A 27,402-nucleotide genomic window follows, 5' to 3' on the forward strand; every position below is an offset into this window, starting at 1 on the left:
TTTATTCATTCATTCATTCAAGTGCATTTGTTTCATATTTTCAATCAAATAATCAAATGCGGCCTAAAATCAAGTAAATAATGCTCCTAAATGAGCAGCATTTCTAGTGTTCATAGATATTGAAAGTGGTTTCCTATGCTTAAACCTATGCTTTCCCTGCATTTTTCCATTAGTAATAAGTGAAATCTATCAACACAAAGATGGACAGAAAACAATATAATTGGCTTTCACCCAGGGGGCCTAATATATTCAAACAGAACTGTGTGTGTATGTGTGTGTGTGTGTGTGTGTGTGTGTGTATATATATATATATATATATATATATATATATATATATATATATATATCACCCCATCCATTATCCAAACCGCTTATCCTGCTCTCTGGGTCGCGGGATGCTGGAGCCTATCCCAGCAGTCATTGGGCAGCAGGCAGGGAGACACACCCTGGACAGGCCACCAGACCATCACAGGAACGACACACATTCACACCTAGGGACATTTTAGTACGGCCGATTCACCTGACCTACGTCTTTGGATTGTGGGAGGAAACCGGAGCACCTGGAGGAAACCCACACAAACAGGGGGAGAACATGCAAACTCCACACAGAGGAAGACCCAGGACGACCCCCGAGGTTGGACGACCCCCGAGGTTGGACTACCCCGGACCTCGAACCCAGGACCTTCTTGCTGTGAAGCGACTGCACTAACCACTGTGCCACCGTGCCGTCCAGACAAGACATGTCAACATTAAACATTTAAGTTATATGTTGGAATACAGCTAAATCGTTGCATCGTCTGCAGTGATTAGGAGAATGAAAATAAATGATTTCTTTTCTTTATGTTTTTAATTAAATTCTATCTCCAGCCAAAGCGTTTTTATTTCAGACATCCTGTGAGCCACCTGGTCCCTTACTGCAAACCAGTTTGAAAACCACCAGACTAAACCATCTGATTCCTATCCAGACTGCTGCTCAGCTTGGTGGAGGAAACTAGTTAATAAAACTTTAGGTTACTTCCGTAACCCCGGTTCTCAGAGTAGCATGAGTGAGATGTCTCACTATGGTCTGGTGAGACATCTCACGAATGCTGTGAAAGAGAACCAGCTGGTTTTAGTACATGGATGAAGAAAATACATGGTCAGGGCTTCGATTTTCTGGACCTGGCCTTTACTCTGTATAAAATATCTAATTCTCCAGACCATCAACAGGATTTCTGTTGGGTTCTGTCTCATATATATATGTGTGTGTGTGTGTGTGTGTGTGTGCGTGTGTGCGTGTGTGTGTACATGTGTGTGTATGTGCATGTGTGTGTAAAACCAATCCTCTCAGTGCCAAATAGCTTGTGATTATTAAGTCTCCTTAAGCCTGCAAAAGTGGACGTGTTTTTTGATGCTGTGTGCCTATTGCCAACTGAGGCTACAGGAAATTTTTTTCATCACAACGTGAAAAAAAATTAAAGATTATTTTGCAACCCTAAAGTAATAATACGATAATAAGTGACAGGTGTAGAGTCTGTATGAATCCATTTATTTACAGTTGAATCTGTGTAGGTAGTCTTTAGTCATACTACTTAGCAGTGCCTTAGGGGTTAGCTATAAGCCGAAAGGATCCATTATTATAGGTGGTGATGAGCTTAAATTACCCTGGAGGTGCTCGTGGAGCTGGGGGTTGGTGGGGCGATGTCAGCATTAGTGGTTCTAAAACCACTAATAGCATTGACTTGGTTATGAACACATGTTGCCCTGACAGGAGGGGAATAGCAGAGTGAGAGAGAGAGAGAGAGAGAGAGAGAGAGAGAGACAGAGAGAGAGACAGAGAGAGAGAGACAGAGAGCGAGCACGAGAGAGAGAGCAAGAGAGAGTTAAGCCGGGGGGGGGGATCTATCAGACCCACTAGACTGTTGTTTAGGAGTACACGCACACTTACAGTAGATGTAACTTTAGTCTACTGGACATGTTCAGCAAACTGAAGGGTCTCCTCACGGGTCCAAAGCTTCCAGAAGCTTCTGGGACCACCACCTCAGCTCCTGCTTCAGCTCCTGCTTCAGCTCCTGCCGAGGTAAGATCTAGAAATGACCAGATGAAGGCGTCTTTGAATCAGTCAAAGAAGAAAACAACAATAAAATTAGTCATAGATGTGAATATCTACTGTTGTGTGACTTTGTTGTGAGCAGAACGATACAGGATCACTGTCTTGAGTTTGTCATTGGATGTAGGTCTAGTGCTGACTGCACATTTTCTATTGTGTAGCTAACATTACATATTTACATCATATCCTGATTGGACGCTTAACACTGACAATGTAAAAAAAGATGCTTTTTGCAGTAGTGGTTCAACAAAGCTAACGTTAGCTAGTCTGAATCATGTTTTTTTTCTCATGTAGTGGAAAGCTACGAGGGGTAACACGATATAAAAACACATCGTTTGTACTATTAACAAAATATCTGCTGTTTCCCTGCATCTTTAGTGACTGTATTCAGACCCAAAAGACTGATCTCATAAGAACTAACAAACACGTGAAACAACGGTGTATGCAATTATGCAGAATTTACTAGAATATTATCATGAACAGCACAAACTCCTTCAGAAGCATTTCATTTGTCTCTAATAAGGTGGATTAACACTATTTATTTGTCAATAAACGTGGTGCTTTATCCGCTGTTGCTCACTCCTTGTGCCAAATACAAAGAAAATACAGCCAAATGGCGACATGATTGGATTTTATTGGGCAGTAAACATCAGGGAAGGAACTCTTTCAACATGACCTGTGAGTTTCACTTAAATCAGATGTCATGACCGAGCTTAATGAAGCCAACTGTTTGAATTCTGCTTGGCTGTGCAGGAAAAGAAACCGGTGAAAAATGAGGATGAGGCCAAGAAAGAGGACAAACCCCCGGGTAAGCCAAAACTATATTGTAAGCCGTATTGATGTGGCTTGTTTTTCTCTCTGAGGTGTGGCACTGTTCGGACCGGTCGCATGTCAGCTATATATATGTTCTCTAATACCTCCTGCCATCTCTTAAGTAGTCTCTGGTGGGACTTGGCCTCTTACTGACCTGTTGGTCTTGACAGCATTAGTACACCTTTAACTGAATTGTATACAGTTGTAAATCCATGCTTACTGTTCACATGGGAGAACATTTTTGCCAGCTGAAAAAAATCAACAGCATGACAATATGAAAAGGTCCGGGTGGCGTGGAGGTTTATTCCGTTGCCTACCAACATGGGGCTCATCGGTTCGAATCCCCATGTTACCTGCGGCTTGGTCGGGCATCCCTACAGACACAATTGGCCGTGTCTGCGGGTGGGAAGCCAGATGTAGGTATGTGCCCTGGTCACTGCAATAGTGCCTCCTCTGGTCAGTCGGGGCACCTGTTTGGGGGAGAGGGGGAACACCGTGATCCTCCCACGCGCTACGTTCCCCTGGAAAAACTCCTCGCTGTCAGGTGAAAAGAAGCAGCTGGAGACTCCACATGTATCGGAGGAGGCATGTGGTAGTCTGCAACCCTCCCCGGATCAGCAGAGGGGGTGGAGCAGCAACCAGGACGGGTCGGAAGACTGGGGTAATTGGCCAAATTCAACTGGGAAGAAAAAGAGGAAGGAAAAAAAAAGACAATATGAAAAGGTGAAAGATGAAAAGATGATGACGGTTGCTGTGAACAAATCCTAACATATACAGAGCTGACAAACTTCAGTTTATAAGACCAAACGGGGTGGAATCCTAGCATCCACATTTAGTGCTGTACTCCATCCATCCATCCATTATCCAAACCGCTTATCCTGTTCCCAGTCTCATGGGGATGCTGGAGCCTATCCCAGCAGTCATTGGGCAGCAGGCAGGGAGACACCCTGGACAGGCTGCCAGGCCATCACAGTACTGTACTCCACATTTACAAATGTGAAGTTATTGTGAATGAATTTGCCTCAGGTCACCGAACGCTTTCTTAACTGCAATGCAGATAAAGGAGCGCTTGGTTCATTTTTTTTTTTCATGAGCTTAAAAAAGATTTAGATGGCATTAACTGTCTTTACCTTATGCTGCTTTAAGGTTTCAGTCAGTAAAGCCTGTCTCAGATAGACTCTAACCTAGTTAACTTCACCAAACCCCGATGGTTTTTAATTACCTGGACTTCGACTGCCAAACCAGGGTACAATGTAGGAAATTAAAAAAACATTAACATTCACGGTGTTTAACTAGACTTGCACGACTCTGGTGTCAGTCTTCACACAAGTTTTGGACCCACTGGTCTTGAGTTGAACCCACCACCTTAAAGCTGTGATTAGCAAATTCTCTCCAGTTATAAATCGTTATTTATACATCAATCCGGATCATGGAGTCAGGGTCCATAACACCACCAGTCTTCTCCACCATGGTTGGAGAAACTCTCCAGTCTCCATGTACCGCTGTTGAAATGTTTTGACCGGGTAGGACGAACACTGGTGCAGCGGCAAACAACTCCAGCAGGATAAACGATTGAAGCGTGATGCCGATGTGGCCATCACGTTTCAATTAGTAGAACTGTACAACAATATGGCAATACAGCTGCCTGCATTAACTTTGGTCACATGATCGGATTTTTACAAGGGTGCAAACTATTAACTGCTGAGCTGATGGCACACCAGCCACAATGGCTGCTATGCCTCGTTTGCACTCCCCAAAATCAGTGACAACAGGTCTATTTCTCTCTCCTACATCCAAATATGTTGGAATGCCATTGGACTGTAATTGTCCATCAGAATCGCCACATCGTCATCGCATCTCAAATGGATGAAATAATGCAAAATGTTACCGCTTGCAAGCTTGACTCAGACTCATCCACGAAAGACTTGGTCAGGACTTAGTCTCACCTTGACTAAAAAGCTAGTCTTGACTTGCCAAATATGTATCAGTGCAATGCTTACCTACCTCTCCAACCTCTGTCAGAACCAGCACCCCCATCACAACCTGCTCCACCATCACACCCAGCACCCCCATCACAACCTGCTCCACCATCAGGACCAGCACCACCATCACAACCAGCACCACCATCAGAACCTGCTCCACCATCAGGACCAGCACCACCATCACAACCAGCTCCAGTTCCTGCCAACCCAGATCCAACTGGACCAGAGGGGTGAGAGTCTTTGTTGTCGGTTCTTACCTAAACACACCATTAACTCAGACAGCTTTACCACAAACACGATGGCACTGATTCAGACGGGTCATGCGTAGAAGTCTTATTTCTACATTACTTTAAGGTGTTTGCTGGCACATTAATGCAACTTCAGCAGAGATAGAGTCAACATATAAAAAGATAAATTAGCATGAGTAAGGGCATCCGAGTAGTGTAGTGGTCTATTCTGTTGCCTACCAACACGGGGAACACCGGTTCGAATCCCCATGTTACCTCCGGCTTGGTTGGGCATCTCCCTACAGACACAAATGGCCATGTCTGCGGGTGGGAAGCCGGATATGGGTATGTGTCCTGGTTGCTGCACTAGCGCCTCCTTTGGTCAGTTGTCAGGGGGGAGGGGGAACTGGGAGGAATAGCGCGATCCTCCCACGTGCTACATCCCCCTGGTGAAACTCCTCACTGTCAGGTGAAAAGAAGCGGCTGGTGACTCCACATTATCAGAGGAAGCATGTGGTAGTCTGCAGCCCTGCCCGGATTGGCAGAGGGGGTGGAGCAGTGACCGGGATGGCTCAAACGAATGGGGTAATTGGCCGGATAAATTTGGGGAGAAAAAAGGAGGAAGAATCTCCCCCCCAAATAGCTGACAAGCTAAGATGACAAGCTCTGTAGATATAATCATCGTTATCTCAACTTGGCTTTTTTTTTAAAATTAGATTTCTCCCAAATTGTACTTGGCCAATTATCCCACTGCTTTGAGCCGTCCCGGTCACAGGTCCAACCCCTCTGCTGATCCGGGGAGGGCTGCAGACTACCACGTCTCCTCGCCAGCCGCTACTTTTCACCCAACAGTGAGGAGTTTTGCCAGAATTGCTCTGATGAGTGGCAGACACATCTTGGTGGATGCTTCCTGCCTTCTCAGTTTTGACTGTAATTCGAAGATCAGTGGGAGAAGCCACCCCAAGTGTGTGTTGGTCTCTGACTGAAGAATGTTTAAGGCCTTTACCACTGGTCTCATCACAGAGCAGAACTCGGTCAGGAAAGCAATTTCTGCTTGACTCAACCTGTGCAAGATAAATAAAACACATAAAACTGTTAACAAATTTCTTACAGGAAGGATTTGGATTGTGCAGCCAAGTACAACAAAACATACTGTGGTATCAGCACTGTTTTCTATTGATCATGAATTATAACAAATGTTATGTTACAAATGCTAATTAATTAAATATCGTACTTTTCAAATGCAAAGAAAAACTCACATTTTTTGAGTTCCATCGTGTATTATTGGGTCGGATGAGCTGAAGACTACATTTATCTTCCACAACTTCTGCTGCCATGTGTGAGCAACCTGACTTATTCCACATGGCTTGGCATTTCCCAAAGGTGGCACGTGACAGCCTCTTGTAGGTGTCGTTCTTCTGTTCTGCAATGTCAGCATCTGTTGTGGCAACCAAGTTCAATAAGTGGCATGCACATTTTTGATGTGTGGGAAGCTGGTACTCAAGGCCGTTATCTTGCTCTAGGATGCTGAATGTGTCTTGGTATTCGCTATCAAATTCATCTGGGCAATCTTGGTCTGTATCTAACTGCATCCTCAGACTGGCTCTGCTCACCAAAAACACTGAACGGTTTAACGAAGTTTGAGCCACTATTTGTGGTAGTTCTAACCACTTTCCCCCGTATTCTATAGTCGCAGTGTATATCATCCAGGGCACCTGCAAGTACATCAAAGGTGTGTGACCCTCTTAACCTCTTGCATGCCAGCACAACAGATCTCCTCTCCAAGGTCTCCTCATCAATCCAGTGACACGTGACACCTATATATAGCTTTGTTGGTGTGCAGACCAACAATCTGTGGTAGTGGCAACACAGTTGACATTACTAAGGTGCGATATCAATTTTGTCTTCATTTCACCGGCAGCGTCTGAGATTCTGTTCTTAAGTGTGGGTCTGGAGAGCACTTTGCATTGAGGATTCAGTGCTGCAACGAAGTCTTTAAATGCTGGTTGTTCAACCGTGGAGAAGGGGTGGTGACCTTCGCAAATAAGTCTGATAAGGAGCGTGTCAACTGTCCCTTGAGACAACACGGATTGCACCACCTACCGCAAATCCGGCACTTAATTTGGCCTGCTTGCCTGGTTGCTTGCTCTGCTTGCTTGTTCCTCCTTGCTCCTGTGCTGGCTTCCGTGCACATGCACTAAAATCAGCAAGTTTTGATGGATGCTTTCTCTGTGAAGAATAAAGGTGCACAATAGTTAACACAGGATAGGCACACTCATATTTAAGAAATAACAATTAAGAGATACATTTCCCATGGGGATGTAGGCCTATGACATTCTAAAGCCAGTTTATTACTACACCATAAATGCAGTCTATTCTATTTATGCAGTGTATTCTCTTAATGAGATGACTTTTGTTGATGCATAACAGTGTAGGCTACTTGTTTCTATAGCCTACTTAATGCACGCCACTCTGTGACAGCAAACTGAGAATGTTGGGTGCTGTTTAGCTACTAGGCTACAATATGAAGTGCCCCCTCTCCATATTTTAAACCATCATACCATCCCTTTGTCTTTTAAACGTCACATTTAGTGAACATTTCCAAAGGCCTGCAAAGCTTGCATTCCCAATCCAGCGGTAATTTTGATGGGCTATCGCTGTTCACCCAAAGCTCATTACCATAGTCTAAGCTACAGCTAACCACCCAGGGGCTAGTCAATAATACAGGAATTAAGCTGATTTCGTAAAGAGACCGATTGCAACTACAATCATGCACTTGTTATATTATTTCTGATTGTCCTCTCATAAAAACCAATTCGTAAATGTTGGGTGATTCATGCCATCTACTTCGCTTAAGACATTAGCAATCAGGGTGGATGCTAGGCTAGGCCAAAGTAACTGATATCATGAAGGCACATTTTGCTTAATGGAGGAAGGTTTTAACTAAACAATAATTTATTGTAAATAACGTTTGGGATACACGGGCAAAAGCACAAATACTCCACTTACCGCCACATGCTTTCGCAGATTTGATGTGGAAGTTTTAAAAGCTGATAGCTCTGTTGTCCGGCGGGGCAAGCACGTTTTGCATTGCATTATGAAGCTATTGCCTCGTAAAGAGCTGGCTGAGATGTGGCCAAGGATTTCCTCCGCTTTCCAACGCATATCTTCCACGGGAATCCGATGCCTCGGCTTGACAATCATCAAAATCGTTGACATCGACCTCCTCCATGATCTCTATCTCTTGCTCGGCACCAGCCATCATCCAACGATACAACATTCCAGTGGGAATTCCGCGCGCGCGCATGGCCGTGCAATTTCCTTTCGGGTTCCATTGGCCTAGGTCCCCCCGCCCCATTTAATTTTTTACTCAGTAATGGGAGGGATTTCCATTGTAGCGAAGTAAAATACTTGGGTCAAAATGTACTTAAGTAAAAGTAAAATTACCTATTTCAAAAAACTACTTAAAAATGTACAAAGTACTCAAAAAACTACTCAATTACAGTAACGTGAGTAAATGTAATTCGTTACTTTCCACCTCTGCTGTAGGGATGCCCGACCAAGCCAGAGATAACACGGGGATTCAAACCAGCGATCCCCGTTTTGGTAGGCAACGGAATAGACCGACATGCCACCCTGATGCCCGTCTTGGCTTTTTTTAAGTGGACGCTTGCCAACGCTTACTCTTGATGAACGAGTATCAATTTAAGAAGCCATTGGGGACTAATTAATCAGATTGCCTAGTTAGATGGCATGGAAATAGTGTCCTCAAGAGGCTGACACACACAGCATGTGAGAGCTAGATCCCCAAGTACAGCAATGTACAGATTAGCAGAGAGAATGCCTGAAAGTGGATTAAAGGCTTTTCAGATGGTGACTGAAGCTGCTTATGGCCAAGCAATCAATCAAATAGGGATTGTAAGTAAAGATAGATATGTGGTGCAGGATCTATTTTGGTAGTGAACACGCATCCTACTCCGACAAAATGGACATGTTGGAAATGTGTGGTTAGCCTGATAATGAGCGGGGATGACAAGAGCTGGAAGGTTATTTGTGGAGTGGCGTGAGGGTTTTCATCCGACAGCCTGACATGAGTAAGAAGTAGTCGGCGAGTGTCAAACGTTAAAAGGTGGGGCTGATTTGTTTTGCTGTGTCTCAATTGGACCAATAGTCACTGCCGGACAACAAAAAAACTACAGACACATCGGAGTATGTTGGACTCCATTGCAGCATAAGGGCATCACTTAAAAGTCAGGGGTAGGGCGTCCGGGTAGCGTAGCGGTCTATTCTGTTGCCAACAACACTGGGATCTTCAGTTCGAATCCCCGTGCTACCTCCCGCTTGGTCGGGCATCCCTACAGACACAATTGGCCGTGTCTGTGGGTGGGAAGCCGGATGTGGGTATGTGTCCTGGTCGCTGCACAAGCGCCTCCTTTGGTCGGTTGGGGCGCCTGTGCGGGGGGAAGGGGAACTGAGGGGAATAGCGTGATCCTCCCACATGCCCCCTGGCTAATCTCCTCACTGTTGGGTGAAAAGAAGCGGCTGGCGACTCCACATGTATCAGAGGAGGCATGCGGTAGTCTGCAGCCCTCCCCGGATCGGCAGAGGGGGTGGAGCAGCGACCGGGACGACTCAGAGAGCGGGGTGATGGCCAGGAACAATTGGGGGAAAAAGGGGGGGGGAATGAAAATAGAAATAAAAAGTCAGGGGTCATGAACCCCTGCACATTCATACTGAACGACTGTACCGCCACCACAGTACAGTATTACCACGCAGACCTCAAAATCGAGATGCACCCAAATGTCGACCATCTTTCTGTATCAGCCAACGGGAACACTTTTGTCAATTGGCTGCATAATAGAAATCCTGGCCAGCAGTTATCACCGCAAAGTATTCGTGCCAAGTTTCTGCCAAATGATTCTGTTAAATCTGATTACGTGACTACCTGATGGCCTGGTGTTGAGAACATGTCTGGAGTATGGAGAGATTTCACATTTTGAAAACAACAACCTCCTCTCCGATTGCTGAAATGCCATCAGCGGGTTCATCATTTTAAAAAAAAAGCAATTAATTCAATTTGCCACCTCAAACACCCCCTCCATCGGTTGCATATCACCTCAAACACCCCCTCCATTGGTTGCAGCAGTCTGTAAAAGTGCAGAGGAATAAGAAATATTGTGGAGTTCTGTCCTCTGGTAGAAACTGAATGTTCAATGGAGACAATAAAATTTTCATCCTTGTAGTTCAGTGATTGAATCTGTGACTGAAAAGCAAAATGTACTCATCTATACAATGGTATAAAGTTTGAAATCATGAGGGGAAAAAATACGGCTTTCATATCAGCCAACACCGTTCCATATCGACATCACTGAGGATTTGTAATATTGGTGCATCCCTACGATAAAGACCGCAACGAAACACAAGTTCCTTTTTCTGTACTGAGACAGACGAGCGTACTAGCAATACCAGATGGAGTGTAAGCACTGCCGGCATCTTACTACTGCTCTGGCACTGAGGTAGTCCGTCAACACGGCTGCTTCTTGAGTACACCTCTTCTGGTCAGACACATTTAATTGCAAATAATTGGGCCAATTCTCTCATTTGGCAACACCTCCACTGTTTAAGGCCCATCTCTGGCTCGGCTCCCTGCTGCAGAGGATTCATCAGTCGGTGATGAAGAACCAGCCAAGGTCGGCCCGTGTAGACGTTACACATGAATTGCAACAGCTTAGCCAAGGCTTTTTCTTTTACCTCTTCTCTCCTCCGCACGTATCGTAATTTCACCGGACTACGACACTATTATCTTTTTTAAAAACATTTTTTCTCCCCAATTGTACCTGGCCAATTACCCCACCCTTCCAAGCCGTCCCGGTCGCTGCTTCACCCCCTCTGCCAATCCAGGGAGGGCTGCAGACTACCACATGCCTCCTCCGATACATGTGGAGTCGCCAGCCGCTTCTTTCACCTGACAGTGAGGCGTTTCAACAGGGGTCGTAGCACATGGGAGGATCAGTCCCCCCCACCGAACAGGTGCCCCTACTGACTAGAGGAGGCGTTAGTGCAGCGACCAGGACACATACCCACATCCGGCTTCCCACCTGCAGACAGGGCCAATAGTGTCTGTAGGGACGCCCGACCAAGCCGGAGGTAACGCGGGGATTCGAACCGGCGATCTCCGTGTTGGTAGGCAACGGAAGAGACCACTACGCTACCCAGATGCCCTCAATCGACTCAGTGCATAACTGTAGTCCACTGACTTCCGGTTTCTACTGCAGCGGTCATACCAGTTTCCTGTTCGTTTGCGTGTGCTATTGACAATGGCATATTTTTCACGATGCCTGCAAGATTTACACAATTATGAGGATGAAGATACTCATCCTCATAATTGTGGACGTAACTTGATATGTACAATTTGAAACTTGTCACCCGTTTGCTGGTAGGTGCAGGTGAAAGTTTGTCGACAGTTGTGTGCATGTCGTTGACATTTATCCATGGTAAATCTTGCAGGCATCACAAAAACTATGCCATTGTCAATAGCACACGCCAACAAACAGGAAACCGGTATGACCGCCGCAGTAGAAACCGGAAGTCAGTGGAGTACGGTTATGCATGGAGGCGATTATCATTTTGTGTGGGAACCGAATTTGTTTGTAATGGAAGTCAATCTGCAGCTGTGTGGTATACACGTCACACATGGAAGGAGGGATGGAGAGAAAGCACCGCTTTTTTTCTACTCTGAGGTTATACAAAGAAGTGTCACCTCTGCTAGGCAAAGGTGAAGGAAGGAAGGAATATTTTATTTTCATGTAATAATACACATGGGATTATGTGACACAAAATGTATTTTTAAAAAAAAAACAGAAGAGCAAAAAAGGTTTAGACTCTAAAAAATCTCCGTCGACAATATTCAACCAAAAAGCAGCTAATATAAGACAAGATATCTACGTACATGACAACTTTCCTTCACTTACTTTGTCTAAATAATCCACAAAGGGAACATTTTCATCTCACAACGCTTTTCACTACTGCAGCCAATAATTAAAAATCAAAATCTATATCTACAAAACCTATCTTGTTTACCAGCACTGACACAACGTCCAGTTTTGCAGACGTAAAGGTAATATACAGAACCACAGCTGAACTCGGCACACAACATCCTACTCCTCGAGGTCAAAGGTTATTACTATTAAACCTGAGAGAAGCTTGGTTTTGCCTACCCTTAATATCACAATCTGTTTCTTTTTGACCATTGAAATTTGACTTGTTTTCTCATATATAATGAAAAAGTTCATGTTATCGATGTGAAGGGGCGTCCGGGTAGCGTAGCGGTCTATTCCGTTGCCTACCAACACGGGGATTCCGGTTCGAATCCCCGTGTTACCTCCGGCTTGGTCGGGCGTCCCTACAGACACCATATGCCGTGTCTTTGGGCGGGAAGCCGGATGTGGGTATGTGTCCTGGTTGCTGCACTAGCACCTCCTCTGGTTGTTTGGGGCACCTGTTCAGGGAGGAGGAACTGGGGGGAATAGCGTGATCCTCCCATGCGCTACATCCCCCTGGTGAAACTCCGCACTGTCAGGTGAAAAGAAGCGGCTGGCGACTCCACCTGTATCGGAGGAGGCATGTCGTAGTCTGCAGCCCTCCCTGGATCGGCAGAGGGGGTGGAGCAGTGATCGGGAACGCTCGGAAGAGTGGGGTAATTGGCCAGGTACAATGGGGAGAAAAGGGGGGGGGGTTATTGATGTAAAATAAGAATCTTGTGTCAGTCTCAACTGATCGTTACTGAATATACAGTCCTAGTACTTTCTTAGTATTAGGAGAGCTGCCAATCAATTTTGGAGCGATAGCTGGCTCCAGTCCTGTGTGCAATTCTGCAAGTGGGGCAACCTCTTGGTTTACATGTGAATTACAGACTGCACCTTTAAGACTGACTGACAACAGTCGTAAAAGAAAAGTGCTCAGTACATCTGGCACCTTGGTTTATACAGGAAATGATCTTGAGGTTCATGATAATGACAGCAAATTTCTCCTCAGACAAGAGGCGACCCCACCTCAACCACTCCCCACCGTGATCAACCAATACTCGGACGAGCATCTCAGAACCATCGTCCGACGGATGAGAGAGAGAACAGAACTGTACAAGGAGAAAGTCACGGATCAGTACGCCTCGTCTCCAGAGATCACCCCGCCTGTCAGTAAGTCCACATCTAAAAACCCACAGAACAAGATGTCAGCGGCACTCTACCAGAAATTGAATCCAGTCACTTATTGTTATCTTAGTTTTTTATATCACAATTGCATGAGCCTCCGTTGCACCTGCTCTTGGTTGCACTAACGCTTATTTATTTTATTCTACTTAAGTAGCTTCCTGCCACATTTTTATTTTCACATCTGCCAGACTCATTTTAATCTGCATAGTTATGTCAAATCTTAATATATTCTTTGTTGGGCATCCGGGTAGCGTAGCGGTCTATTCCGTCGCCTACCAACACGGGGATCGGCGGTTCGAATCCCCGTGCTACCTCCGGCCTGGTTGGGCGTCCCTACAGACACAATTGGCCGGGTCTGCGGGTGGGAAGCTGGATGTATGTATGTGTCCTGGTCGCTGCACTACCGCCTCCTCTGGTCGGTCAGGGCACCTGTTCAGGGGGAAGGGGGAACTGGGGGGAATAGCTAGAATCCACCCACGCGCTACGTCCCCCTGGTGAAACTCCTCACTGTCAGGTGAAAAGAAGCTGCTGGTGACCCCATATGTATCAGAGGAGGTATGTGGTAGTCTGCAGCCGTCCCCGGATTGGCAAAGGGGGTGGAGCAGAGACCGGGACCACTCGGAAGAGTGGGGTAATTGGCTGGGTGCAATTGGGGAGAAAAGGGGGGGGGGTATTTTTTTGATTATTGCTTATGGCATGAAACAAGCTTGTACTGTCTATTAAAGAATTTACTTGAATCGGGATTAACCAACCATGGACTGTTCTCTCCCCTGCGCTCTGGGAGGCGCTACAAGAGCCTCAGAGCCTGCACTACCAAGCTCAAAAACAGCTTCTTTCCCCAAGCTGTTGCCCACCTGAACCTGGCTACCCACTGAATGGTCTGTGGATATATATACGTGTGTGTGTGTGTGTGTGTGTGTGTATATATATATATATATATATATATCTACATACACACACACACACAGGCACACACACACACACACATATACACACACGTGCCAATAATAGCTGCTGCTCGCTGTAGTGTTTGTGTGCATATGACAAAGTAAAACCTTAAACTTGAGTGTGTTAATAATTGTAGTTTCAGTTTAACTGGATCATCCATTTAAAGCACAGATGAAAGTTTTCAAATAAGGGGCGTTTTATTTTGATATTAAATGATTCAGCTCGCAGGCATTTCCTCTTTACATGCGAGTAGTTTCTCATTTTAACATGAACCGTTTCTGTCCTGTTCACACCGTCCACGGGGCTTTTATGCAGTATCTCTCTTTTTCCATTAAAGCCCCGCTGCTACGTAAAGAGGACTACGCCAAGCTTATAGAGGAGAGGAAGAGGCAGGCGGAGGAACAGCGGCTCAAGAAGGAGGAAGCCGAGAGGAAAAAGAAGGAGGAGCAGGAGCGGAAAAAGCAGGAGGAGGAGAAGAAGAAGAAGGAGGAAGAGGAGAGGAAGAAAGCAGAGGGTAAAGATGAGAAAGAGGAGAAAAAAGAGGAGAAGAAGGAGGGGGAAGAGAAAAAGGCCATGTTATTGGACGTTGCCTTCTCCTTCATCGACCCCATGTTGAAGCCGTTGGAGGAAAAGATGGACTCAGTGCTGGGCTCCACCATGGACCCGTTCACAGGTCCTGTCCTGCACCCACAGTGGTTTTCTAACCTGGTATCAGTTTAGCTGAGTGTTTTGCAATCTTGTTGTGCTTCTTTAACAGAAGGTTTGTTAATGTAAAGTTACCCACCCAACATATTAGACCTGCTGTTGCTGTGAAAATGTGACTAAAGCCCCTTGAGAAACTCTCCTCCTGGTTGTCAACGTCATCAAACCGGTTCAGAAAACCAACCCATTCTTAATCAGGTCCAAAATCTCCAAAATAAAGATGAGTGAGTAAAATATCATCACCAATATGTACAATGGCAAAAACTAAGAAATCAGGTTGTAAAATAACTGAATTATCCTTTGTGTCCCCATCTACTCTTATCCATACAAGGTGAATACTGCAATAATCCTGAGAACATGTAGAACATGCATTAATTTGAAGAAATGCTCAAAAAATAAGTCTTCTTCCCTGAGTTAACATTCAAACAACTCAAATTCAGGCATTCAGGTATCCGGGTAGCGTAGCGGTCTATTCCTTTACCTACCAACAGGGGGATCACGGTTTGAATCCCCGTGTTGCCTCCAGCTTGGTTGGGCGTCCCTACAGACACAACTGGCCATGTCTGTGGGTGGGAAGCCAGATGTGGGTATGTGTCCTGGTCGCTGCACTAGCGCCTCCTCTGGTCAGTCGGGGCACCTGTTCAAGGGGGACGGAAAACTGGTGGGGAATAGCTTGATTCTCCCACACGCTACGTCCCCCTGGTGAAACTCCTCACTGTCAGGTGAAAAGAAGCAGCTGGTGACTCCACATGTATGGGAGGAGGCATGTGGTAGTCTGCAGCCCTCCCTGGATCAGCAGACGGGGTGGAGCAGCGACCAGGACAGTTCAGAAGAGTGAGGTAATTGGCTGGATACAACTGGGGAGAAAAAGGGAGGAAATAAAAAATCCAAAAAAAAAATTCAGGCATTCAGAGATGCAGAAATCCTCATATCAAACGTCTTCACTGCATCCGTTCGCGTGCTTAAACATCACGATTCAAAGTCGACACAGCTTCCCTCAGTATGGCGACTTTGTACTGAATCGATTTTTCTCTTTTGTCCCCCGCCTCCACCGCAGACCGTCGCTACATCACCTGGTTGAGCGTGGTGACATTGGCCTTCAACTACAACACCTGGTTCGTCACCGCCCGCCTCTGCTTCCCGTACCACACGGCCGAAGCCATCCCCTACTGGTTCGCCCTGGACCTGCTGGCAGACTGCATCTACCTTGCAGACACCATCATCTTCCAGCCTCGCAAACAGTTTGTCAGAGGAGGCGACGTCATTGTAAGTTGCTTTAACGCCTCCTTATTACTGCAGGCTTCAGGCTTCAAAACGCCATTGTTTTCTTGGTGTTTCATCTCTCTCTCACTCTCTCTCCCTGTCTCTCTCTCTCTCTCTCTCAGTAGCTCTCTTCATGGCGTATCTTGACAATCAAAGTCATTCCAGTGTGTCCTGGCAATAAAACACGTTATTTCTCTTTCAGAAAGACAGACTGTCAACCAAGAAGAACTACAGAGAGTCGGAGCGATTCCAGGTATTTTTGTGATGGGCTCTGATCTCCAACTCACACCTCAGGGTTCATTAAAACGATTTGATTTCAACAAACGCAGATGGCCTCAGCTGTCGTGTATACAATCAGACCATCTTCGAAATTTCTAGTGGAAAGCCCGAACCCGCTGACCTCCAGTCAGAGACTCTGGGTGTTCATCCACCCATTATCCAAACCGCTTATCCCAATCAGGGTCGCAGGGATGCTGGAGCCTACTATCCCAGCAGTTACTGCGTGGCAGGCAGGGAGACACCCTGGACAGGCCGCCAGGCCATCACAGTGTTCATCCACCCATTACAAAATAACTCTACAAAAAAAAAAGTTCTATCTCTGTTTCTTCACTTTCCTAACAAGTCTGTCTCTCTTCCTCAACAGACAGACTTGATGACCCTCATACCATTTGACTTGCTTTACCTCCAGTTTGGATTCAAATCCATTTTCAGGGCCAATCGGTTACTGAAGGTAAATCAACATACTGATCTGTAATCCATGCATTACAGTGTATTGATGGAGGATTAATCCAAGTTTTCCAAGTATGTGACGAATTTAAAGAATTCTACATTCATAATAATTAAAAAAAATAATAAAAATGATTACCAGTTACAGTTGTCAGTTCAGCGGATTTTCACCTCTCCCTTAAGGCAGACACATTCTTCGAGTTCAGCGATCGTTTAGAGAGCATCATGGCCAAAGCCTACATCTGGAGGTAAGGCAAGCAAACCATCAGTGACCGTCAATATACCAGAATCAGAATCAGGATCATGTTTATTGGTCATGTAGGTTTGCACACACATGGAATTTGATTCCGGTTTCGTGGCTCTCTCAGGGTACTTAACATAGAACAACAACACAACAATCTTGAGATATTTAGACAAGAATTGACTTATACAGGTGAAATACTAAGAGGCCACCACCACCATAATTATCATCATATATAGACAGACAGACAGAGAGAGAGAGAGAGAGAGAGAGAGAGAGAGAGAGAGAGAGAGAGAGAGAGAGAGAGAGAGAGAGAGAGAGAGAGAGAGAGAGAGAGAGAGAGAGAGAGAGAGAGAGAGAGAGAGAGAGAGAGAGAGAGAGAGAGAGAGAGAGAGAGAGAACAAGAGCAGGAACAGAACAAGAGCAGGAAAGATATAAGAAACACCAAACACTCTTGCAAGTATATATATATATAAAAATTTTAAAAACCCGTAAAAACACCCAAAATCTATTCTTATTTATTGCACAATTTATCAAGATCACTAAAGAAACTACAAATTCTGGGTCTGCAATTCTTGTCTGTTCCTGTGCTTCATGACATTAACAACAGTGAATATTAACATGGAGAAATAGAGAAAGGGAGAGTGGGACAGGAGCAACGAGAGACAGAGACAGAGAGAGAAGCTGACTGCTGTTCTCTATTTGTCTGTCAGAGTGATTCGTACCATCGGCTATCTTCTCTTCATGCTTCACATCAACGCCTGTATGTACTACATGGCTTCCTTCTACCAGGGCATCGGCCTGACCAAATGGGTCTACTCTGGACTGGGCAGCGCGTAAGAACATTTCCATCCAAATAGATAGATAGATAGAGATAGAGATAGAGAGAGAGAGAGAGAGAGAGAGAGAGAGAGAGAGAGAGAGAGAGAGAGAGAGAGAGAGAGAGAGAGAGAGAGATTGCATGTTTCATTACATGTAGTCATCAGCAGTGTATTTTGGTAAGCTAGATGTTCTCTACTCCAATCAGACTGGTTTTTTCTTTCTTGCTCAAAATGTTTTTAATGTTTTTTTCACATCTATGGTAAATTGAATGCTAATAAAAGCAGGAAATGATTAAGTCTTTAATCAAGATGCTAACAGGAGGGTGAAGCTGCAGAAAGTTAAGCTATAGGGTGGAAAACATTTTTCTCCAGCCCTTTCCAGTAATTGACAGGTTTCAGAAGGGAATACTGATGGGGGAGCTTGTGCCTGTCAAAATTACATGTAAAACGGACTTTTCCAGTTTCTCGCAGCTTTTTCCATGTGAATACAGCTGTGAAGTGTAAACTGGGTTGTATTCTTGTGATCTGTGTTGGTGCCACAGTTACCTCAGCTGCTTCCTCTATGCAGAGAAGTCCCTGCTGATGATCGCTGAGTTACCGCCTCCAGACACCGTGTTTGGACAGGTCTTTCAGATGACCAACTACCTTTTCGGGGCGTTGTTTTTGTCCGTCATTCTTGGACAGGTAGCTTTAGTTTACTTTCTTTTTTGAAAAGGTTTTTTTTTCATGATTTGTTATTTTCTTTTTCCCCCAATCAGTTTTTAACAGATTGGCTGTTCACTGTAACAAATAATCTGCTGGTTTAACTTGAAAGTAAGGCACCCTATTACAAGCCCTTTTCTGAGTAATCTCAACTAGAGTGTGCAAAACTCAAATGATCAATGTCACTTCTCCGTAACATGGAGGCTACCTAATCATCATCATCAGTTCCATAACCTATGGAGGTCGTAGGAGCACAGCTGATGCCTCAACATTGGTTGAGTCATCATTGTGTTTCAGTAGGGGGAGTACCTGGTGGTCCCTATCTCCTCTCCAGATATGGAGTGCTGTTGGTTCACAGAGGAACTCATCCGCCCTTTGACAGGTTTTGTTTTTAGTCCTGCTGTGTGTCCACACACCCTCCTCACAACAACCCAAGGGTTGACGGTTGCAGTTTAACATCGTACCCAGGGCAAGAGCTACCTAAGAGACACAGTAAAGACAGACAAATCCACACTCTAGTTGAGATTACTCAGAAAAGGGCTTGTAATAGGTTGCCTTACATTTTTAAATTAAACCAGCAGATTATTTTTTACAGTGTGCTTCATAAGGACGTTCTCCTTTTCATCTTTTCTTCACAAAGCACCCTAAACAAGTCTTGTTCTATGTTATTTCTGAGATTTCTTTACATGGAACAGCCCATACATTATACTGTATACTTATATATGTATGTATTAAGGCTCGTGCATGAAAGCAGACAGAAACGTAAAAACACACTTGACACCACGTCTTGATCTCCATCCTCCATCCATTAAAACAAGGTTCTCAAATGATTTAATGTGGACAGATTTAGGGCTGCAACTAACGATAGCTATCATTATTGGTCAATCTGTCAATTGTGGAGTTAGAAAACAACGAGACAGGAGACGTGAGAGTAGACGTAGTCGAGGTAGTTTACTAGCTCCAACTTAGCATGTCATACATTCGACAACGACACTGAACTGAACTCTCAACCGGAAGCGGAAGTGCATTGTCTGACCCCTCGCCTCTTCCCTTAAAGGTACACCGTCCTCTTAGGTGAATGTCTCTCGTTATATAGATGTGGGTCACCACACAATCATATTTTCGATAAATAGATTATTTAGTTTATGAAAGCGCTGAAAACAAAGCCAAATTGCCCATCACAAGTTCGCAGAGACTAAAGGGTCGTCTTAAATCGGTTTACAGCAGACTAAAACCCCCAAGCATTCATCTCATAATGATCTGAATCCGAGACGGGCAAGCAAATTTCATCATTTGTGAGGCTGGAGGGATTTCCAGATAAATGAGATAGAAAACAAATCAATGTCCTCAGGATGAGCAGAAGGGCTCTCGAGAAACCCTTTGGAGACCCCCTGACCCGACTTTTACAACCGCTAATTCAAACACATGCTGACCTGTTGTGACAGGGGCTGGTGCAGGTGGCGGGAGCTAGCACCACGTGGCTAGCTAGCAAGAGCCCCAGGATAGCGGGTTAGCTCGGAGAGTCGACAGACAACGAGATGCGGATTTCCACTCGGCTACTTTATTCTATTGTGCATACACCGACCACCGAACGCCATCACACATGAACAGTAAAACACAGAAAATAACCGGTACCAACTTGTTACGGCGAGAGTTCGTTCTTACGGACGACGTCGGTCAAGGCAGCACTGAGGACGGCCCTACTCCAGTGCGTCACGACGAGACAAGGCGGAGGGGCCACTCTGTGGCGCTATTTGGTATTGCATGTATATTTACCGGACTTCACGCTGGCCAAAGAAAACCCCGCTCACACCCGCTAACGTCCGCCTTTGGGGGTCAAAGTGAAAGGGTCGGCGTTCACTTCCGGGTCGAATGACTCCGCAACAGCCGCGGGTATTTATCGGCTCCACCTCCGGTCGGCGTTGACGGAAACGCGACGGTGGAAAGGCGAAATTGCGCGATGACGTAGCGCAGTTGTGTGCGCGTCATAAAATCGCGCCGGCAACTTTTCCTGTCTCCGTCTTCTGACCACCTTCGCCGGAAGTTACAGGGGAACCGAATTTATTTCGGATCCGGGGCCGAAGTTGGCTGGCGCTGTCCGTCACTGGCTGGTGCTAGCTAGCTAGCTAGCTAAGCTCCGGAGCACAACCCAACACGGTTCAATAGTTCACTTCGTCTGAAAATGGCGAGGGTCCGTCTTCTCTCTTTGGTAACACATTTAATCCTTCTTCACAGCTGCACAAAACGTTGACATAGGTCAAATATATCACAGTTCGGTAACACTTTAGTATGGGGAACATATACACCATTAATTAGGTGCGTATTAGCATGCAAATTAGCAACACATTGGCTCTTCACTGGTCTTTATTAAGCATTTATTAATGCCTTATTCTGCATGGCCTTATTATACAACCAGTAAGCCATTAACTATGAGTTTTCCCTCTATAACCTCAGAATTATTGCTTATTAGTAGTACCATCTCAATATGCTTTGCTTAGTATGGCCTTTATAAGGTGGTAGTACCACAAGAAGAGTTATTCTCCCTTACTAACACTTAATGAATATGGTCTGTTCTTACATAACAAAACACAAAACTACAAGTGTTCATAGTGTTAAATTACTGTAAATTAAGTTTTTGTTACCTAGCATATGTTCCCCATACTAAAGTGACATCTTGATCATTACTAATTCACTAGTAATTAAGTTTTTTTATGTTCCCCATACTAAAGTGACATCTTCATCATTACTAATTCACTAGTAATTAAGTTTTTTTACTTAGAATATGTTCCACATACTAAAGTGACATCTTGATCATTACTAATTCACTAGTAATTAAGTTTTTTATGTTCCCCATACTAAAGTGACATCTTCATCATTACAAATTCACTAGTAATTAAGTTTTTTTTACTTAGAATATGTTCCCCATACTAAAGTGTTACCCACAGTTCTTAGTAATAATATTTCCTTTCACTTGCGCGGAGCTCCCAATACCGTTCGCGCCACACAACAACACCAACTTCCTCATTCGCCCCTCTCTACCAACCAATCAGAGTCCGACCCCAGATCTGGCTCTTAAAGCGGTAAACCCTTATTTACCAACGTTGGCCTGCGACTCTTTGCCATCTCAGCCATGAATTCCGCCAAGCAGAGCTCGAACGTCGTTCAGTCAGCAGTGAGTTTGTATGGTTTGAAAGAGAGAGTGAAGTACAAAATATAAAAAAGTAACGTTAACCACCGTCTCTCCGGCTTCCATGCTGCTTTCTGTTTCCTCCCTGTTTTCCGTGACGTCAAAGATGACGCCACGTAAGAAAACAAGTAAGGCAAACTCGTCCGCTGGCCCTGTGAGAGGAGTCGGTTGCCTATCTTAGCGGGCTTACCCGCGTATCCCCCCTCGTTTTAGTGTAAAAAGCTTCAACTGTTACACTGTGCGAGGGCGGAGGTGTAGTCTGTAGTTTCTAAAAGCCCCCCTAATACCCCAATCCTTTTCACAGGTACCTTCGTTGTTACTACTTTGCCGTCCGCAGTCTGATCAACATCGGGGGTCTAAGCGAACCCCACACCGTCTTTGAGATTACCTTTCAGATGACTAACTTTTTCACGGGCGTCTTTGTGTTCTCCAGTTTGATCGGACAGGTAACAGACAGCTGTAGAGACAGACCCCCTCCACTATGCACCCTTAGCATTACACCCGCTAGCCCGAGGCCCTGCAGGACAGAGCTCATCGGCCTTCGCTGAAGGCGTCATCTCCCCTCTCCCCGCCCGTTCTCTTGATTTAGTGAAGTAGTGATCGAGGAAGGAAACTCTCGGTCCATCTAGAAAACGGTGCCGTCCTCAGAGTGTTATAGAAACCCATCCTAGTTTCCCTACTCTACCCCAAAACCGTCAATCAAAAAAGTTGTGGGATTCAACTGCCCAGATAGCAAAATTGCTGTGTCCCGGACCCGCCCCACACCCGACACTTCATCCAGCCCACATACCGCGTGGAATGATGGCACTTGGGGGGGGGGGGTCCGCTCCTGTTTGCCAAATCTGGGCCAGAACCAAGCCATAGCGATGCTGCATGTACAACATATTTGCCAAAGGTGGCCCATATTTCTTTGGTGATATTTGGGCCATATTCACCATTTACCACACGGGCCACTTCAGGGACACATCCAGATTACATGTTGCCAAGAGCACCGCATCTTTGCCAAAAAAGTTCCACTTTGATTTGGCATATTTGGGCCATATTTGCATGTGAGCCACTTCAGGCTCACATCCATTTTGTCAGGGCCAGAAGGAGGCCATCAGTGCAGCATCATTGCCTGAAGTAGCCCACATCCAGATGCTATCTGGTGGCTTGTGACATTCAAGGTCTTAATAGACAACATATAATCAGCTCTCCCAAGAACTGATTGAGAATTTTTAAACAAATATGGGCCACCTTTGGCAAACATGTGGCACATACGGCATTGCTATGGCTTTGTTCTGGCCCAGATCTGGCAAACAGGAGCGAACTGCCCAAGTGCCATCATTCCACGTGATATGTGGGCCGGATGAAGTGTTGGGTGTGGAACGGGTCCGGGCCACAGCAATTTTGCTATCTGGGCAGTGTCTTCATTTGAGTAAATAGTGATAGTGTGCAAATTCATATGCACACTATCAAAATATAGCATTTGGCTTGGGAAAAAATAGTTGGGGGGGGGTTATCTGTGTCATTAACAGACCTTATCTGAGGCAACTTTGTTTTTTTCAAATGGAGAAACCAAATGGGGTTTGGGACAGTGACCGCCCGTCATCTTGTGACTTCCTTATGTTACTACAAAAAAAAAAAAAAACACCGGACTGGGGACACACTACATCAGGATGGGGGACACACATGTACATTTTGCTAATCCATTAATAAGAGGGTGATTCTGTCCCATCTGATCAATTCCTAGAAAATCCTCGTTTAAAAATGTTGCCCAGTAATCAATAAGACTGTTAGTAGTTACCCCACATAACCAAAGTCTGTCTCCGAGTACTGAGTTGTTTTTTTTACCTCGTTGTGTCAGATGAGGGATGTCATCGGTGCAGCCACGGCGGGACAGACCTACTTCCGCAGCTCCATGGACAACACCGTGGCTTACATGGTGGACAATCACATCCCGGCCCTGGTGCAGAATCGGGTCCGCACGTGGTACACGTACACCTGGGATGCGCAGGGCATGCTGGGTCAGTATGAATGAACCTATCTCTTCTTCAGTAGCCCAAGATAGATGATAACTGAGCCCATAGCAGAGATGAAAGTGTAAGGGGTTGCTGGATATCACACGTCATCTGAAGCACGATATACGTTTAGGCTGGATGCAAGACACATGTTCCTGCTAGTAACAATGGCCGTAGCATTGTAATTCAAGTCTGTGAATGTTCTCATTCATCCAGGTCATGGTTATCCAAAGGAGTTGAATAAAGTGCAACTGGTATATATACCAAGTCCAGTTGCACTTGATTCAACTCCTTTTGGATTGTAATTCAAGCATAAAGATTTCATCCTGATGCATTCAGATGAGTCCGAGCTGCTGGACAAGATGCCTCTGGTGATGAGAACCGCCATCGCTGTGGACATCAACCTGACCACCTTCCAGAAGATCGACCTGTTCAAGGTGTTTGCTGCAGGCGCTAGACCAGTGTTCCCCAACCCAGTCCTCAAGGAACCCCCATCCTGCAGATTTTCATTGCAACCCTGCATAGGTAGCCCTGCTTGTACTTACTCAACCAGTCATCTTGCAGCACTTAATTATGCAAGGTGTGCAACGTCTGACAAAATTCATTGCTGATTGGTTGAATAACTACAAACAGGTACCTATTCAGGGTTGCAAAGGAAATCTGCAGGATAGGGGGGGTCCTTGAGGACCGGGTTGAGAAACACTGCGCTAGACAAACACACTGCTAAGAGATATGGTCAGACCATAGCAGGTAGAAGTTGTCTAAAAGTTGTCTACTGCCACTTTAACCATGTCCCCCCCCTCCTCCCCCCCACCACACACACAGGGCTGCGACCAGCAGATGTTGGTGGACATGTTACTACGGCTCAAGTCCATCATCTATCTACCCGGAGACTTTGTTGTGAAGAAAGTGAGTGTGAATCCGATGAGACAGAGAAAATAAGGTTCTCTTTGTGTTTAAACGTGTTATTTTGAAGCTGTTGGCCCCAGTGAGGCTTTGGGTTCACATTCCAGCCAGACAGCATGCTACTTACTGGCTGTCGCTCAGCACAATGGTGTACAAACTATGGGTCGGGACCTGCACGTGGGTCATGGCAGAGGGCCATGTTGGTCACGGGATGCGGAAAATATAAACATTTTGTTTGGGATGCAGAGGAAAACATGACACATTTGGTTGATTCATTTATCTATTTATTGGTAAGCAGATGTCTCAACCAGTAGAGAAATGAAACATTTCATACTTTCTGAGTCAATCCAAACAACACAATGATTGAAATGTGGTCCAAAACAGCACCAGAATAATGTTGCCCCTGATCATGAGTACGTAGGGCATGACTGACTAGGCGAATGCTGCACCGATGTAGAACACAGAGAGGTCTGTTAATCATGTGGCTTTTAATGGACGATGAGAATTTATTACTTTACTGCACAAAATAGTCGGTCGACTAAAACCCATCTCTACAAATTAAAAAGATTAGGAACCACTGGTTTAGCACACCCTTAGCCACAAGAGGATGGGTGGTGTGGGGCATGGTAGGGGTCATCGGTAAAACAAGAGGCTGTGACGTTAATTTGGAATGAGATGTGAAAATCTGTCAAACTAGCTCCCTCTAGTGGTCGGATGCAGTACAGGCAAGTTCATGAATGTTGGTTAAAAACCTGCATACACTTTTTAACACTGCTCCACAGGTTAATATAAGGGGGGGGAAAAATACTGAATCTATATGATGAAAACCACGCCCTCTAGTGGGCGTTGTTGATAGCACTCTTTATGAAACGTATCTGCGTGTGACTTTATGGTCAAATTAAACTGGTCTCAGAGTAAACACGCCCTCTAGTGGTTATTGTTAATAGCACTCTTTATGAAATATTTCTGCATGTGATTTTATGGTCAAATTAAACTGGTCTCCTCTGTGTGTTGGGCCCCTGCTGCCCTCTGCAGGGGGATATCGGTAAAGAGATGTACATCATTAAAAGTGGAGCGGTGCAGGTGGTTGGGGGTCCGGACAACAGCATCGTGTTCGTCACACTGAAGGCCGGCTGTGTGTTTGGAGAGATCAGGTGCGAGTTAATCTGCCCATGCTTTGTTACTTGTGTGGAGCACAAAATGTACTCCATATGCACTCCTTATGAACTCCGTAGCTTTCTAGAGGTCTCTGAGTGTATGAAACTTCCCACACAAAGATAACAACAAATGGTCACTAACACATGAGGGCCTCCCCAGCCTTGGGCAGTAAAGATAACAACAAGGGGTCACTAAAACATGAGGGCCACTCCGGCCTGGGGCAGTAAAAGAATAAATCTACAGACACTCACCAGTCACAGAACATGATTGATGTTCACCTGCATTCCTTTGTAAGACAACACCTTGGTTAATGCAGGAAACATAGGGTATGACACGACGGACTGTGCTATAAAGACCCCTATCTCCAGTATAGGGGCAGAGCATATCCTCACAGACTGACTTCTGTGACTATATGACTCTCCATCTGCAGTTGCGTTAAAGATACTCTGTTTGCTCCAACATTTGTCCGATGATTATTCTTCCCAGAGGTTGCTGGGGCAAGAGCCCATTAAAAGGATAAGGAAAATCCACAACACTTGATATACAGTTAGTTATGGGAAACCAGTGGATAGCAATGTCAGCTACTTATGTGACAGCGACATGAAGGTGGTCTACATGCATAATAGCACTACACATTATGATATCCTGATCATCATAAGACAAGATCCTACCACCAAGAACTCCACACAGATTTTTAAATGAATTGTTTTGTTTCTGCATATCACCTTTCCTTCAGTCTGCTGCAGTCTTCTAAAGATGGAGGGAACAGGCGGACGGCTAACGTTAAAGCCCATGGCTTTGCTAACCTCTTCGTCCTGGAGAAGAAAGACCTGTTTGACATCCTGGTCCATTACCCAGAGTCCCAGAAGGTGCTGGCCAGGAAGGGCAAGTGAGTCAGACGGCATCAAATCAAATCAAATCACAATATCCACTCTTCTCCTGACTGCCTGTTCTACTATTACTGCAAACCTACAAGATAGATGGACCGTCAAAGAGTATTTCTTCCACTTGTGTGTGTGTGTGTGTGTGTGTGTGTGTGTGTGTGTGTGTGTGTGTGTGTGTGTGTGTGTGTGTGTGTGTGTGTGTGTGTGTGTGATGTGAAAGGCAACTGATGAAGGCCAAGGGTCCAGCAGCAGCTAAAGCAGAAGAGGAGAAGAAGAAAGGTCTGGCACTGTTCACCCCCAAACCGCCCACCCCCAAACTGCTGCGAGCGGTCGGTGGAAATATCAACAGGCGGATCATCGATAAACTCAAGGTATGTTTTTTTTCCTTCTTTAAAGTGTCGTCACTTTATGATGGAAAGTGCTTTCTCACTGATTTCTTTATTTTCTCCTCTTTCCTCCAGAATGTTTCTACTTAAAAGAGAGGATTCTGATCTTCAGAGTTTTATCTTTTTTTCTTTTTTCTTTTTGGAGTGACTCTACACG

The 27,402-nt window shown here is 45.2% G+C and overlaps 1 protein-coding gene across 1 annotated transcript; it reads left to right on the forward strand.

Annotated features, from left to right (window-relative positions):
* Positions 1–1,954: 1,954 nt before the first annotated feature.
* Positions 1,955–27,335, forward strand: LOC130129659 (cyclic nucleotide-gated cation channel beta-3). Its single transcript, XM_056299249.1, has 18 exons — positions 1,955–2,059; positions 2,843–2,897; positions 4,931–5,114; positions 13,146–13,306; positions 14,607–14,942; positions 16,029–16,237; positions 16,437–16,487; positions 16,878–16,964; positions 17,144–17,208; positions 17,915–18,037; positions 22,216–22,357; positions 23,758–23,917; positions 24,251–24,348; positions 24,737–24,820; positions 25,853–25,971; positions 26,712–26,864; positions 27,080–27,230; positions 27,321–27,335. The coding sequence occupies exons 1-18, from the start codon at positions 1,955–1,957 to the stop codon at positions 27,333–27,335; spliced, it is 2,298 nt and encodes a 765-aa protein (XP_056155224.1).
* Positions 27,336–27,402: the final 67 nt, after the last annotated feature.

The sequence above is a fragment of the Lampris incognitus genome, chromosome 19, assembly GCF_029633865.1.
Source record: "Lampris incognitus isolate fLamInc1 chromosome 19, fLamInc1.hap2, whole genome shotgun sequence".
Classification (NCBI taxonomy): domain Eukaryota; kingdom Metazoa; phylum Chordata; class Actinopteri; order Lampriformes; family Lampridae; genus Lampris; species Lampris incognitus.

What these genes read in the sequence shown, in the direction of transcription:
- LOC130129659 (XM_056299249.1), top strand. Translation starts at nt 1,955, where the DNA reads ATGTTCAGCAAACTGAAGGGTCTCCTCACGGGTCCAAAGCTTCCAGAA. An exon ending in TACTCTGGACTGGGCAGCGC is followed by an intron (nt 18,038 to 22,215) that starts GTAAGAACATTT and finishes TCCTTTTCACAG; the next exon opens with GTACCTTCGTTGTTACTACT. An exon ending in GTGCTGGCCAGGAAGGGCAA is followed by an intron (nt 26,865 to 27,079) that starts GTGAGTCAGACG and finishes GTGATGTGAAAG; the next exon opens with GCAACTGATGAAGGCCAAGG.